We start from the raw sequence: 16,901 nt of genomic DNA, 5'->3' as shown, positions 1-16,901 counted from the left end.
TTGGTTTAAATTTATTATGTCTGGGAAGATCTTTTCCAGGCCTCTAGCCATAACAGCTGTTAATAATCTATAATCTAGATTAAAAAACGCTAATTGGTCTATAGTTGGCACGTTCCAGTTTATTTTTTCCGTTCTTGGGGATAACAGAAGTATAAGCTTCTCTCCAAGAGATTGATATGTCCCCACTCTTCAAGACCCGATTAAAATTATTCCTTAGCAGGGGAACCAGTGCTACCTAATTTATAAAATTGTTCTTCAGTCTTTAGATTTCTGAATTGAATTCTTCTCTAATTTCCCCTGTCAACATTCGATTCTGATCCTGTTATCCCAGTTAACTTTCATTTCCATAGCAATGTTTGGATTTGGTGTTTATTCTTTGAATTTGCGTTTGTGAATATAAATTTCTTATCGTATTCTTCAAAACACTTATGAATCTCTTCTGTTTTATATTTTATTAGATTAAATGTGGGGTCCCTTATTTTGTGGATTTTGTTTTTTTCATTCTATATATGAGATAATTAATTTTTGCCTTCATAAAACCTTTGTATCGTATATAACAACTTTTTTCTATATCTTCATCTAGAATGCAATATATCTCTGAAGTCTTTGTATTTTCCTCCATCCAAATTGTTTTTATGTTGCATTTCTAATCCTCCTAGTTTCGTTTTCAATTGAGTTAATTTACCTTGTTTTAAATAAGCAGATTTGGCGATTAACTTCCTTCGGATAACTGCTTTACATGCGTCCCATTCTACAATAGTGAGACCTCACCGTTGTCATTTTTATTTACATATATTATGATTTCTTCTTTAAGGTTCTCCAATGTATTCTCCTGTAGTTCGCCTGCATTGATCCTCCAAAGGGTTGATCTTGCTTGGTGTGTTGTTTCTCCATCTGGGTTTCCTGTAGCATTGCCACCCCCCAGCCTTCCCTTTTCAGCCTCCCAAACACTTTAGAACCTTTAATTGGGTTCAGTACCCCATTCACATTAAATGAAACCCATGTTGTTCATTTTTTCTTAGTTCTCATTTCCTTGTTTCTTTCCTCTATCCAAGCTACTCTGAGAATTCCTGTGCCGCAGCATTATCAAAAATAAGTTGAACGCATAAGAAAACGGAACGACTTCCACTAATGAACTAGTGATTTATATAACCATAGGAACTTCCTCATGTGCGGGCCTCATTTTGACCCATTTTAAACTATAATGGTAAGTCTGCTCTAAGGGATGGCCTCTCCCATCCCGAGCAAGTGAGCCTTAATGTTGCAGTTAATGTTTTTCATGTGCTTTCAACAGCTCAGTCTAAACACCATCGCAGCAAAATTATAGAAAGAAATAAGTAAACCTGTGGAGATGCCCAGATCATAAGTTTGTAACAGGAAAAATAACCTTTAACAGTCAGGAAAGAAACAAAAAAAACAACCGTAGTTGTATTTTTCCTGTTTCATCCCTTTAATCTAGGGATTACTATTCCAAGTAACCAAAACCAAGAGAAACATCTTTTACCTCAGATTCCCCATCCTGGCCTCTCCTAAAACACTGCAACCATCGTTTATATCCAGAAAGTCTCTGTAGTTGTTGATCCCTTCTGGGCTTCGTTGGTTTTCCAATTCAGGGGTCTGATCTTCTCCAAGCGGCCCTCAGTTGGTTTAGTCGCTAACAGCGGGGCCCGTCTCTGCCATATCCTTATTAGCCTCCTCTGCTGTGTTGTATCCCGTTGTTTCTCCACACACATTTTGGCCAGGAATGCTGTCTGGAACCTTAAACTCTTTTCTCTCAAAACTCTTTTTGCAACAAACTAGATGGGTATCGGTCAGGACTCAGGAATGAAGAGCAAGAGGTGATTTTCCTTTGCAACAGGCTTTACTAGCTGTGCACTTTATTGTGAAAAAAAAAACAATGATAAAAAACATATTAAAATATCAGGTATTTAAACAGAATTCCATAAACAAACCTACAAACAGGCTATACGTCATTATTACCCCTTTCAGTCAGGATCTCTATATTCAGGAGCTTAGGTGATCCAACAGCACCATCTACTGGTTCAACAACACATCACAGAGGCAGATGCTCTCATACAGCTTGCCGTCCCTCCCTGCTCCCCCCTCCTCGCAGAGCAAGAAACCGATTCACGCAACAAAAATGTTTACATTAAGTCTGCTTGCAAATAAATCAGGCTTTCAGGAAGAAGTAAGGGAAGCATTTAAGGCAGATTCAACCAGTACTCACTTTTGTCATTCACTCAACACTGGAAGTGTCACAATAAGTCGGATGTGACGCTGGCTCAACTGAAAAGCTGCTAACGGAACGAGTCAAAAATAAGAGACCCAAAAAACAGAACACTAACTCTGCAGTTTTCCTCACACTCTGGAATATTGAGAAGAAAAAACTGAAACCCCTCACCGTTCCCTAGTAACAGGAAGAATTAAAAACTTAAGGTGTCCTTTGAATCACAGCCTTTTATACATGTGTATTCCCTCCATTTCTTTAGCCTCTGCTTAGCCTAATCATGATCCAGAAACACTTTATTTCCATCATACAACCCTTTTACTTCCATGTCTTCGCCATGATCTCATCTTTAATTCTGAATCCTGTGAACTTTACCACGATGGTCTTTGCCGGCGACGCCACTAGAGCCTGGTGAGCTCACTATCTGGATAAAAAGGGGATGGCAGCAACTCCATCTTTTCTCTGAGAAGGTTCTCAGAAAAATTGACCACTGACAGATCGCCGTCCTCCTGAGACCATGGATCCTAATATTCTCCCTGCTCTAATGTCTCTCCTGGTCCATAAGTCAGGCCTCATGAGCTCCATCGTAGCCTCCTCCACAAGCTGCAAATTTTCTTCCGCTTCCTTAATCCGGTTTTTCTGTGTGGTAAATGCTATTTTTTGCTCTTTTAATTTTGTTCTTAATTTCTTTGAGAGTCTCAGAATTTTTCTGGCAAAAGCTCAGCGTTTCATACAGAATTGTTTTCAACAAAGCGGGTATTTTTGTCCCGACTGCTCAGGCTTGATTCTGCACCACCATCCATTGAATGTTGTAGCTCTTTGTCCCAGACAGCTAGCTCTGACTTCTCCTTTCGATGCTCTCTTTTTCGTGTCAGTCAGGTTTTAGAGATTTTCTGCCGTGTTTCGCTTTTGACATAACTAAATGCCCTTTTTTGGTCAGATTTTATCGCTTATTCCTTATTTGACAAGAAAGGGCTTGGGAGAAAAAACCCCAAAAGGGATTGGTTGGGAGGTCGCCCTCTAAGCTGCAGCCATGTTGGAATCACGCCGAAGACATGTAACTTTCATGTCTAGCGCCCCTAGTGGCCACACAACAGTCAGCTGGCCAGCCTCCTGTGCCTTTTATCAGGGACCACCCCAGGCCTCTAGGTTGAGCTCGGATTGCTTGAGAAAAGCTGCTGCCATCTAGAGAGAGCCTGCTAGCATTCTCTGCTCGTATTTTGCTTCTACTAAACATCTAAAATAATAACAAAGATCTATGACTGTATACTAGGAGCAAAGTAATCCACAGTTTATAAGAGTAAGAACAGAGGAATCACTGAAATCTTTCAAAGAGGACTTATTGAAACATAACTGGGAGTCTGTTTTGCAAGAAGATAATGTCAATATATCATATTATTTTCTGAATACTTTTAAAGTATTATATAATAAAAGCTGTCCATTACTAATGTTCTCTCATAAAAACGTATACTCAGAAGCTCCATGGATCTCAAAGTGTTTGCAAAATGCCTGCAAAAAACTATATAGAGCCCCTATTGAGATATTTAATTGTAAGCATCATATTTCGCTGTATGCGGATGATATACTTTTGTATGTCTCTAACCCACGTAAATCGCTGTCTCCTCTTTTGACACTGATCAACAGTTTTGGCAGTTCCTCAGGTTTCTCTATTAATTGGGACAAAAGTGAGCTAATGCCGCTTACCACAGATGCTGATTTGGTATATTTGACGTCCACATCATTTAAGATAGCTTATGAATCCTTTACATATTTGGGCGTGTTGGTAACAAAAAAACCAGAAGATCTTTTAAGGCTGAATTGGCAAAGTAAAATTCTTCAACTCAAGCAGAATATTGATTTCTGGAGGACGCTCCCACTATCTATGGCCGGTAGGATCAACGCCATTAAAATGGTGGTATTACCGCGTTTCCTTCATTTATTTCAATCTGTCCCATGTTTTATAGGTGTATCCTTCTTCAGACAATTAGATTCTATTATTAATTCCTTTATTTGTGGCTATAAAAGAGTCCGAATTTTCAAAAAACACTTATGTAAGCCGGGGATGGATGGTGGGTTCTCCTTACCCGATTTTAAGCAAGTATAAAGTATTGCTATTCTCAGCAAAACAAATCATTTCCTAAATAATGCAGTGTGCTGTGCGAGAGTGTGCACGACCCATTTCTGCTTGTGTACTCTCTGTTTAAACGTTGCTGTTTGCATCGCTTATACAAGCTTATGTTCCAAAAGAAGATTGCAATTTTCTATTACATAAACATATCACCAGAATTGTTGACAATTAGGAGGACCACTTATTTTGATGATCCACCCGTAAAAATAACTTCCTCCACTATACCTTTAAGTTCCCCCTATTGATAAACACGGTAATTGCAAAATAAATAATAATTTGAACTTGCCTTCACTTGGATAGACATGAAAGTCAGACATTTAGGATAGGACGAGGTTTCAATTGGCCTTCTATATTCATAGGATTGATTAATATTGAATGAGACAGTGAGCCGTTGGAATTAATTTCCTGGTGTGAAGAAGATGACGTAATGATGTAAGCTGCTTGGTGGGAGGGAAGAGAGCTACATTTTAAACTCAAGCTACTGGACTGTGAACCGGTTCACTAAACGGGTGAAGGAATAACTTGTTCAATGCTGCAAAGATGAAATTAAGTTAACCAGGTCAGCTTATGGATGTGGAAAGTGAAGGAGAAGGATAAGATGAAAACAAGGATTTTAGGCCAAACGTTAGAGAAAGATGCCTAAATTATCAATGCATATTGTAAAACTGACACATTTATTTAAAACGGACTTTGCACAATAGACAAGCGTGGTAGGTAATGTGGCATGGCGTACACAGCTCTGGGAATATATGGGCTGACTCTAAGTTTTTTCAGTCAAATCGATTACTTTTGCTTTAAAACCTGTTCTAAATAAACAGTGAGAGAGAGACTGAGTCCTACTGTGATGAGTTTAGCAGAGCAGCACTAGTAACCTTTATACTAATGCTACATTCAAACCACATGCAATGGAAGCAACTAAAGCAGCTGGTTTAGATGCAAAGTCAATGGTTGACACGGATCAAGGAACGTCAGAAGATCCTGCAGCGTTTTTCGAGCTGCAGGAGCAGCGCACTTTGACGCATCTGAGCAGCCTGAGCAGCGCCTTCAGACGCATTTGGACACAATTTACCTGATAAACCACAGGAGTATCAAATGTACTATTGAGGTGTGTCTGACCTTTATACAGGCATCAATAATGAAGCAACAGGTACTTTTTTGCTGCTCAAATCAAGTTAGATTGGTAAAAGCTTTAATCTAGATACACAAAACGGAGTACTGGCGTTATGCCAAGAAATAACTGCCAGCTGAGAATTGCCTCCCCTCTCGCACACTTTTCATTCATATTTCAATCCGTTTTCTCATGAGTGAGACTGGAGGTCATTCTCAACAGGCGAGTATTTCTTGGCATAACACTTTAAGAGACCTTCTCTTATGGAGATTTCCTTCTCTCTAGGTACATCCTGGCACTTTGCTGCCTCTCTAGGTGAAATACAAAATTACCAGCGGAAGGGTTTCCAGCATTGAGAACTTTTGCAAAGGACGGGGCACTGATGTATGCGTACAATTGAAAAATACGCAAACAGCTATTGGACAAATCTTCCACCACAGAATCCTCTTTCATGCCTTTAATAGGCTGATCCTAAAGCACCTCCACAGGTACCTTTCCCAGACCTGTTGGTCCACATGGTTTGTTGACCTCACCCCTCCACATAGAAGCAGTTAAGTTCTAATTCTAGGGAAGTTAATCTTACTAATGTATAGGTGTTGGATCTGAACATCTGTTGAGCTACATTTGGGCCATAAAGTTTGTTTAGAGACATTCTTAATATACTCTAACGAACAAATTTTGAAACTGAAGGGAAATATATATTTTCTATTTTTGACATTTGGAGAAAATTTTTTAAAAGAAGAGCATTTATTGATTCACATTAGAACTCACACAGGTAAGAAGATTTATGACCTAAACCTAATTTTGATGCACACAAATCAAAATGTACACTGGTGAGAAGCCTTTCTCCTCTAGGATTTGTGGCTAATGTTATACTGCAGAAAGTAATTTGACTGCACACATTAGCACTCACAATGGTGAGAAGCATTTCCTCTGCACAATTTGTGGCAAAGGTGGTACTGGAACACACCATTTGATTGAAAACAGGACATCTCCCGCAGATATAAGCCCTCTTTCTTCTATGAAATGCGGAAAGCCCTTCACTCAGAAATCTAGTCACTCACTTCACACTGGTGGGAAGCATTTCTTCTGTACAATATGTGGCAAATTTACTAGAAATTGGACTTACCACATGACATCTCATTCAGATGTGCAACTTTTTTCTTATAAACCTGTAGAAAAGGCTTCAATCAGAAATACTATGGATGCACGATATTGGGATTTTGGCCGATATCCGATATGCCGATATTTTAAAACTCATGTAGCCGATAACTGATATCGATACCGATGTTAAAGTTGGACAAAAATAAGTAGTCATTGAAAATAGCCGTTTTGTTATCCATTTCTGACGCTTTGAAAAATAATATACTCAAATATATTTTCATATGCTGATATCAAATAGATTTATAAAAACGCGGTATCGATCTATTTTACTTTCAAAATCTCGTGAAATTTCATCGTTCTGTTACAAACTCTTGTGATATTTTGCAAATTCTTGTGAGATTTTGTTAGTAAAATAGATAGATACCGCGTCAATATATCAACATATAAAAATATGGCAAAATTTTGTGAATTTTCGGGGGATTTCATAGCATAATGATGACATATAGCAATATTTCATTAGTAAAAGAGATTGATATGGTGTTTTTAAATGGCAATATATCAGCATATGAAGATATTGTGATATTTTAATGTGTCAATATTTTTTCCCTCGTCTTGAGAAGTTTTTAAGTCTGTAAAAAAGAAGTTTTTGAGGAAGAAGAAGAAGTAGTATTTTTTTTTTTTTTTAGACTTTAGAAATTCAGAAGCTGATCAAATATCGGGTTAAATATCGGTGGGGTGGCCGATGTCCGATATTCAGTTTTAAGGCCGATACAGGCCGATACCGATAGGGGGCCGATCATATCGTGCATCCCTAAGAAATACCATCTTAAAACACACACGAGAATTTACAAACCTGAGATGAAGAATTCATTTGACCCCTTTCGCACAATAACTTACAGCAGGGGGAAGCCTTTCTCCTGTACAATTTGTGGCAAAAGTTTTACTATTGTAAGTAATCGGAGTAATTTTTAATCAGTCTCAAATTATCTTAAAACGTACTTTTATTGAACAAAAGCAAAAATGATTTTGGCCGCAAGCAGGTGGTGCTAGTTTACTGGGCTAGAAGTTCATCTTACTGAAGTATAGGTGTTGGATCTGAAGATCTTCAGACTCAACTACCTGAAAACTATTGTTCCCATGAAGGCAGATGAACATCATAGACATTATATATGTAGACGCCTCATTGGACGCGGGGCCACACCCCTAGAGGGCACGCGTTATATATGGTTTTTTTATGTATTATATAACACATATTAACTGATTAAAGAACTGATGTTCAGATATGCTTTAAGTTAATTAAAAAAAAACATAGTTTTAAAAAGAGTTTTAAAAGAAGTTTAGACAAATTTATATGAACCAAAACCCTTTAGTAAACCACAATTTAAATTTACCATTCACCACGAGTTGAAGAAAAAGTCTTTACAAAAAATAAATAAAAATGAAAATAAAATTAATAAAATAAAATAAAAACTAAATAATAACTTCACTCATTTATAAATCATATTACAACTAATTTTTTCTCTATAGATCGTAATACTCATTATAAAACAGCAATCCTTAAAATACAGAATAATAATAATATGCTATATAAATATTTAATATTTGATAAACCCTTATAATATATTGGTATATAAATTAGTGTTCATCATATTATTATTTAATTGCAAAATGTATAACTGCATAAATCTGAGCCAGTTTGAGTTCAGTTTAAATAGTTTTTAATCTGAATAAATATGTGTAGTCTAACGTAAAAAGCTTTTGGTTTTTTAAGTGGTTGTTACATGTAAAAGATTATTGTAATATTATCTTTGACTCGTCTTTCATGTGATTAAGAAAAAATCTAAGGCGCCTCCTATTCATTCTGACGGCAGCTTTCTGAACTGTGGTCCAATGCAAGATGGCCGCCCACTAGGCACATTGGCCTCGCTGCCGACAGCGTCCAATGAGGCATCTACGTATATAATGTCTGTGTGTGGAGCTACATTGGAGCCATAAAGTTTTTTCAGAAACAATTTTTTACTCTAAAAAAAATTTTTTGAAACTGAATTCTGAACTGCATGCTGGGAGATGTAGTTCCAAACGGTTTGTATAGTTAAATTGACACAAGGATGATTTAAGTGTAGTCTCTTTCCTTAACCTTCAACAGAAAGTCTTCCATCAATCCATCTTTTACTTATACATCAGAGTCACAGTGGGGCTGGTTCCTATCTATTCCTATCTACAGCAACCTGTGGGAGAAAGGCAGGGTACATCGTGGACAGGTCATTAAAAAAATATCCTGTTCATGCAAATTACTAAAACCTTGGTCAAAATGCTGGAAGATGCAGTTCGGAACCTTTTATATGTCATTAGATCGACACAAGGATGGTTAAAGTGAAGTGTCCTTTCTTTAACCTACAATTGAATATATTTCTGTCATCTTTCCAGACCGCCTACAGGATTATGTTGGAAAAGAGGAGGATTTCTCTGACCAGCAGCTCTATGGACAGGAGAGGAATTTCAGTTTGGACCAAGAGGAACCAGAAGCTCTGCAGATAAAAGAAGAGCAGCAAGAACCAGAACATCCCTGGACAAAAGAGGAAACCATGGAGGTCCTCATTAGTGAGCATGAAGAGCAGCTTGTTCTGAAGCAAGAAACTGAAGTTACAGGAGAGGAATTATTCCAATGTTTGCCATGTGGAGAAAACTTTATGAAACAAGAACTTTTAATAGATCACATGATAACTCACACAGATCAGACGAATATTGAATGTTTGTCCTGTGGAAAAAAATTCACCTATAAATCTGACCTTGATAAACACATCAGAATACACACAGATTTGAGGCCTTTCAAATGTCCGTCCTGTGGAAAGGGTTTCAGAACGAAATCTCATCTTAACAACCACATCAAAATCCACACAGGTGAGAAACCTTTCTCCTGTACAATATGTGGCAAACGTTTTACTGAAAAAAGTAGTTTGACTAAACATGTGAAGATTAATTCGGGTGAAAGACCTTTTTCTTGCAAGACCTGTGAAAAAAGTTTCATCTATGAATCTGACCTTAATAAACACATCAGAACTCACACAGGTGAGAGGCCTTTCTCCTGTACAACTTGTGGGAAACGTTTTATTGAAAAAAGTAATTTGACTGAACACCTGAAGACTCATTCAGGTGAAAGACCTTTTTCTTGCGAGACCTGTGAAAAACGTTTCATATCCAGATCTCACCTTAATTACCACATCAGAATTCACACAGGTGTGAGGCCTTTCAAATGCCTGTCCTGCGGAAACCGTTTCGCTTATAAATCTGACCTTAAAAAACACATCCAAGTTCACTCTGTTGAGAAGAAATTCAAATGTCTGTCCTGTCCACACAGTTTCAAAAAGAAATCTCTTCTTGATAAACACATCAGAACTCACACAGGTGAGAAGCCTTTCTCTTGTACAGTTTGTGGCAAAACCTTTAATGAAAAATGTAGGTTAACTGAACACATCAGAATTCACACAGGTGAGAAGCCTTTCACCTGTACAGTTTGTGGAAAAAGCTTTGCTGTAAAACGTAGTTTAACTGCACACATGATAACTCACACTGATGAGAAACCTTTGTCCTGCACAATATGTGGCAAAAGTTTTACTGGAAAAACCTCTTTAAATAAACACCTCAGAAGTCACACAGGTGAAGAGCCCGTCTCTCGTACAGTTTGTAGTAGCGAAAGTTTTGACTAACTTAACTAAACATTTTCATTCTTGACACATGAAACTGATCTTAAAGAGATTTGTTTCTTCACATAAGAAGTCACAGTAGTTAAGCCGTGGACTCACGGAATCCAATTCTTCCTCTGATTAGATTAGATGAGCTTTATTGATCTCACAGCGGAGAAATTCCCTGGTCACATATTGGCATAGTAATTGTACTAAACGACAGAAAATCGTGTCTGATGAATTCATGGCATTTAGCGCTCATTGAGACAACTTTCTGCAAAAGGACTTGTGTGGCTCCGACTAAGATAGATTCCATGGCTATTAGGGATGGAACGGTTTTTGAAAACCGTCCGAACCGTTCGGTTCGACTGTCTCTGTTCGGTTTGCGTGTGTTTCGTTCGGTTCATGCGCTGCTCCTTTTTCTCATAGGCGAAGTGTTTACACTCCAGAGCAGAAGGTGGCGGTACTGCGACCAAAGCCAACCACCAGTAGTAAACAAGAAGAACAAGCGAAGCAGCTTAGCCGGGTGTAGCAGAAAAAATCAGTTGTTGTGGAGAATTGTGTCGGAATGGCGAGTGGGAAAGAACAGGCGTTGGAAGACGCGCCAGCAGCACTTTATAGGTCTGCTGTATGGGAGCGCTTTGCATTTAGAGTGACCTACGATGACGGCGGAAAGAAAGTTGTGGATAAAAGTGCAACATTGTGCAACACGTTTTGTTTATGCTAACACCAACACGACCAACATGTCATGCTAACCCCGAAATCCCTCATACTCCGTCAGCGCTCCGCCCCGCTGCGCTCCAGACGGTCTGCACAAAGCAAAGCCTACAGCCCCCGCTGTGGCTCCCGTCCGCTCCCCTCTGAGTCCCTTGGAGATGTTAGAGAGCATGCGCGAGATGATTAAATTCAAAGCAGCAAAACATGCGGAAATGATCCAGGGTTTCCGCGGATCATTTAAAATAATTACAATTCATTGATGTTTTTGGATTTTTTTCATTAATTTCATAAATTTGTATTTTTCATTGATTTTTATAATTTTTTTAATTTTTCGGTGTAACAATAAACACTTGAAGCTTTTTTCCGTACCACTCTATGCAAATGTTTTTTGTATTGCATCATTTTCTGTTGTGGATGTTTTCCATTAATGTAATTACTTCTAGATTGATGTAACAAGCAGAAATGTCAGCCTCTTGGGTTCTAAAACTTTTTATGGTTTCATATAAGTTACAATCTTTTTCCATGTTTTCTCTGATATTTTAAGGAAAGCTAAAGGTTTAATATAAATTGTTTAACGGTAATAAAATGTTTAAATGAGAATTAATAAATGTGTCTAGTTTTTCTTTGTGGTCATTGCTTGGTGAATTTAGTTATGTCTGATTTAGTTTAAACAGATGAATTTGTACATGTTGGCTCTGAAAAGGAAAGTTGGAGTTGGTACATGAGACTTTAAAGAAAATCACAATATAGGACGGACCTGTAAAACCAATGTTTAACCATTACTGGTTATTCCTTTGGTATTTGGAGATTGGAGCTTCTAAAGTCCCAGTCAGGAACTCACTTGTATAGTCACCTGATCTAAGACCTCTACAGCCTGAATGTCAGAGGTTACTAACCATTAAATTCTCTTCTACTTAAATTCTAAAACTTCAGTCTTAATGATAATATGCTCTAAACACTGCATCAGCAGGGTAGCCCGATAAACCAGATTAAATGTGAGATTCAATGAGTAATTTAGTCTGGCCCTGATGAATGAGACCTCGGAAGATTGTTGATAAGAACAACCTGTTGTCTTTCAAACCATGTCTGTGGCAAAAGCGTCACTATATGGTCGATTTACCGATTTAATGCGTAATTAAAAAAACTTTCCGAAGTTGAGAGAACTGCAGCAACCAGCGTACCTCGGAGGCTAACGGCAGCCCGTCTGCAGCAGTTCGAGCGTTGGCCAATGATTTTGACCAACGCTCTGACCAATTAGCGCAACTGACAGTGACATAGGAAGCACGACAGAAAGCAGGTGGGGGAGTGTAAACAAACTGCCTGAGGGTAAAACGGCGAATACGTCCTTCTCAAAAATGAATGAGCTTAGAGCCTCTTCCTGCTCACGTTTCAGCTAAAACCCCAAGTTTAATCCTTCCACAACTGATTCCAAAGCTGAGTCAAAAATCGCCATTAGAGCCAGTGGTCCTTCCAACACGGCTATGCTGAGAGAGGGGCTGCGGTTAGCCCTGGCTGCCGTTGGCTTCTGAGGTACACTGGTTGCCGTGGTTCTCTCAACTTCAGAAATTGTTTTTTTAATTAAGCATTAAATAGGTAAATGGACCATATATTGACCCTTTAAAGTATTATATCCCCTCAAATTATCTGAAAACGTATTTTTGTTGAACAAAAGCGACAGAAAAAATAACTTTTAACTTTCAATGGAGCGCTCCATTGAAAGCTGCTGCTGCTGTCAATAACACTGTTCAATAGTTGTTGCCATCTTCCTTGTTGTGCTTTCTCCAGTGTCCTGCAGCTTCGTCGTCACGCCCTCAAAACCCCGCCCACTTTGCATCCAAATATTTAAAACACATCTCTGCATTGTGATTGGCCAGCCAGTTCTAGGGCCTGGGGCAGTTGGGGCTAGTTTACTAGGCTATCAGCAAGGATCAAATTCTACATTTAAATCTGTTCTTAGCTGAATAAGTCTAAAATGACTTAAGATGTGCTAAAATGATCAGATCTACGATTCAGTTTAACATAGTGTATAGATAGATACTTTATTTATCCCCGATAGAGGAAATTCACCTGCCCCATAGCAAAGATAAAAACATATAAAATAACATTAAAAAAGTAAATCATATTTAAAGATAATATTAAAAAAAACTCAGGTCTTCAAGAGTGGAGGCTGATAACAAAAGAACTTCTATATCTCTTGTTGGTATAAATCCCAGGAAAGTCTAATGGAGACACCTGCTCTCTGGAAAACGGTGATGTTCAAGTTATATACAAATTCAGAGTTACATTTAGGGAACCACACATTGCAGCAGTGTTATCTTATATTAATATACTAACATTAGATGTGTTTAAGAAACACTATCAGTTAATTTGATCTTTTTGTGATTTGATGAACCTTCATTAAATTGTTAAATCTAAAAAACAGTTTAAACTGTATTTACTGGAAAAAAGTGAAATGCCCTGACAATAAAAGGTTTGTAGTTACCTTTAAAAAATACAATTACTCTGCATATTTTCCTCCTAAAATTGCAAAACCTAATTCCTTGGTGCTAAGATGTTTTCTAGAAAATATTTGGTGTTGCAGGGATCAGTGGATTCATGGAAAAGTGTCTTTTTTTTCCTGACAGAGTATTTGGTGGGTTTCTTTTATAACTAAATAAAAGGGGTTTTAGATTTCAGTCAATCAGCATCTTCTTTTAGTGCTTCCTAAATAGATCTGCTGTAGATTGTAAACCAGGCGTGCTCAGTCCAGTCCTCAGGTTCTACCATCCTGTAACTTTTAGATCCATCTCTTCTCTAACGCATCTGAATCAAAAGGCTCAATCCCCTCATTTATCTCAGCAGAAGCACGGTAACGAGCCCCTCATCTGATTCAGGTGTGTTAAAAATGGGGTGCATCAAAAAGTTGCAGGATAGTAGCTCTTGAGGACCAGACTTAAGCACCCATGGTGTAAACATTTGTCCAATGATGACCAGATGCGTCTCCGTTGGACCCAGCAGCCATTTGGATAAATCACTCTGCAGGAAAGGAAAGGATAATGTTGTCACCAAGTTGGAAACAAAGAGTTGTGCAAAATTGCAACAACATCAGCAGCCTCACCGCTTGAGAAGATCAGTCTGTGTCCGTAGAGTTTATCAGAGAGAACCCTGAGAGAAATAGGAGCTCTACTAGAAGGGCACCAGGAGAGAGAGCAGGCAGCACCGACACCAATGGAGAGTTGGTCAGCATGATTGTGACTAGCAGCACCAGTATCAGCCTCAGCGAGTCAGAGGAAGAGCTGGGACACAGTAGGGTGAAGAAGAGTGAGGCCGGTGTTGTTGCAGAGTCCTCTGAGAAGAGACAGAGAGTCTCTGAGCCAGAACCAGGCACCAGCAGCTCAGTCTGTGACCTGCACACTAGAGACTGACACGGGAGTGGATTTTCACTCCTGTCCCGTCCAACTCCCACAGAAAAAAATTGTGTCTCGTCCCGATCCCGGGCCAGAGTAGAAATCTAAATACTGTCCCATCCCACTCCTGGTGAAATTACTCTCATTCCCATCCAGCTCCCATTCAGAATGACTCCCGCTCCCGCACCACTCCCATTCTTGTTGTCTTTAATAAGATTTCTGTCAATACGTTGAATCTGAATTTCTATGAAGGGTCAGTTAAGTTCCTGTTTCTAACTGTAGTAAAGGTCAGTTAAAGTAAAAGGAATAATAATTATAAATAATAATAATAAATAATTATAAATACATAATAAAAGTAACAAACAAGGAAACAGACCATGCTTATCTTAGGTGAATAAACAATCAAAACAATCAAACTTTTCGAAGTCGAGTTCGCCACTAACCGTTGGTCCCTCCATTGTTGTTTGAGCGCGGGTGAAAAACTCAGAGCGGAAGCACTGTTGGTTTTTGGGTCGTGTAGTTTTTTTGACTCACATTAGTGTGTAAGCTTCAAGGAAAAAACGACAAAATGGCCGCGCCAGTACTGGATTTTTATTCTTTCTATTTTATTTTATTTTTTGGCATCGATCCCAGTTTTTTTTAGTTACTATTGGTTTGCTCCCGCTCCCGTCTGCTCCCGTTACAGTTTAATCCTGTACCGTCCCAATCACGTGATCATTACTAATACTGACCCGTGGGATTCCCGAAAAAATGTCAGTCTCTACTGCACACAACAAGCAAATGTGAGCCCAACATTGAAATAATGTACCTCTGCCGCTCCTGGAGTGGAAACACAAACATCTTTACTGTTTCTACTGAGGCTAAAGACAAGATGTTTTACTCTTTAACAGTTTTATTGTTAAGAGATAAAATGGTATAATTTTTGTGCTTGTAGATTTAATTCAAAGCCAAACAGCTTTTATTAGCAGTGCTAGAGTTAACAAATAGTACGCAACCCCCTGAATAAACCATTTTCCCTATGAAACAGGATGGTGGCAGTATCATGCTGTGGGAATGCTCCTCTTTAGCAGGAACAGGGAAGCTGGTCAGAGGGAGTTATTGGTGCTGTTTAATTTAAATTGAATACTGATTATAAACTATTTTCTAGTTGTATTGCAGCCAGACTTAAAAAGGTATGTCAGATAAATTTGTAAAACTCAATCGGTTTTTTTTTTTTTAAAGAAAGATCCATTCATAATAACATTGGACTGGTTTTAGATTTAGTTGATTAAAGTGATTTAATTAATGATAATTGTTTTGTTTTGTTTTGATTCTGTTGAACATCCATTTATCTTTAAAACTTTATCCCATCTTGGATTTGGGAAAAAATTCAGGAACCTAATTAAAATCCTTTATCATGACATAAACAGCTCTGTGGTATTAGTCATGGTTCATGTAATAGGTTCCATATTAATAAAGATATTCATCAGGCTGTGGAAGTTAAACATTATTATTCATAACGGTTGATGAGATGCTGTCAATATTAATTAAAAACAGTTATATGTCTGGAATTGAGTTATTGGACAAGAACATAATAATTAGTCGACTGGCCGAACATACAACCCTTATTTTGAAAAATGAAGAACAAATTCCTTTAGCTCTCTAAGTATAAACGTATTTTCTAAGTTCTCTGATCTTCAGTTAAATCTAAAACTTTTTTCTTTGAAAGACCATCCATCACAATCATTATTTAACATTAAAACGAGGTGAAATACTTGGAAATTGTTATTACCAGAAACAGGACATTCCTATAAAATAACATTAGCATTTGGAATAACATTGAAAAATGTAAATAAATTATTAATCAATAATAAGCATTACATAAAGAAAGATGACGTTAAAAAAACTTATGAAGATGGTAAAGGTAATTATTATGAATGCTGGTTGAAATCTATAGTAAATAATAATCTTTCCCTTTGGTCAGATATACCCAATTTAGTATAAAAAAAATAGGGGGAATTCATTTAATTTTACAATGTGATTTTAGGATAAATAAATTACCACTTAAATAATCTGGTTTTCATAAACAGGTTCTTCTTTAATGGAAACTAACCTAATTTTACTCCCCATAGCACCCTGTCTGGAACAATAGATACATTCTGAGTAAAAGAAAATCTATATTTATGGATAAATGGTATAAAAAAGGAATCTGTTTCTCATTTCATGGACAGCAGCAGTAACCTGTTACTTTTTCAGGAGTTTTGTGAAAAATATTAAATCAGTTGTATTCAGAGTAAATATAATCAGATCTTTAAATCATTCCCTTTACCTCTTCAGGCTATTGGTTAAACAAGATATAATAATTTCTGATATTTCTGTGGAACTCAAACAATTCTTTATAGATGATGTTAATTTTTTCAGCACTCGATGTAACAATATATTTCTGAGGAGTTATTTGACATTATTTGCTTATCTTCCAGCCATATAAAGAGAGAATATATTTTAAAAGATTTCTGTATGAAAGCAAAAAAGATATCAGAACAAAATTTCTTTCATATCAGGTACCTCC

The 16,901-nt window shown here is 37.6% G+C and overlaps 1 protein-coding gene across 1 annotated transcript; it reads left to right on the top strand.

The window, feature by feature from the left end:
* The first annotated feature begins 9,044 nt into the window (after positions 1 to 9,044).
* Positions 9,045 to 10,696, top strand: LOC119775775 (gastrula zinc finger protein XlCGF8.2DB-like). Its single transcript, XM_038273855.1, has one exon. The coding sequence runs from the start codon at positions 9,153 to 9,155 to the stop codon at positions 10,272 to 10,274; it is 1,122 nt and encodes a 373-aa protein (XP_038129783.1). The 5' UTR covers positions 9,045 to 9,152; the 3' UTR covers positions 10,275 to 10,696.
* The last annotated feature ends 6,205 nt before the right edge of the window (positions 10,697 to 16,901 follow it).

The sequence above is a fragment of the Cyprinodon tularosa genome, unplaced genomic scaffold (assembly GCF_016077235.1).
Source record: "Cyprinodon tularosa strain WSP-4 unplaced genomic scaffold, ASM1607723v1 ctg893, whole genome shotgun sequence".
In the NCBI taxonomy this organism is placed as follows: Eukaryota; Metazoa; Chordata; class Actinopteri; order Cyprinodontiformes; family Cyprinodontidae; genus Cyprinodon; species Cyprinodon tularosa.
This window is presented reverse-complemented; position numbering and strand designations above follow the sequence as displayed.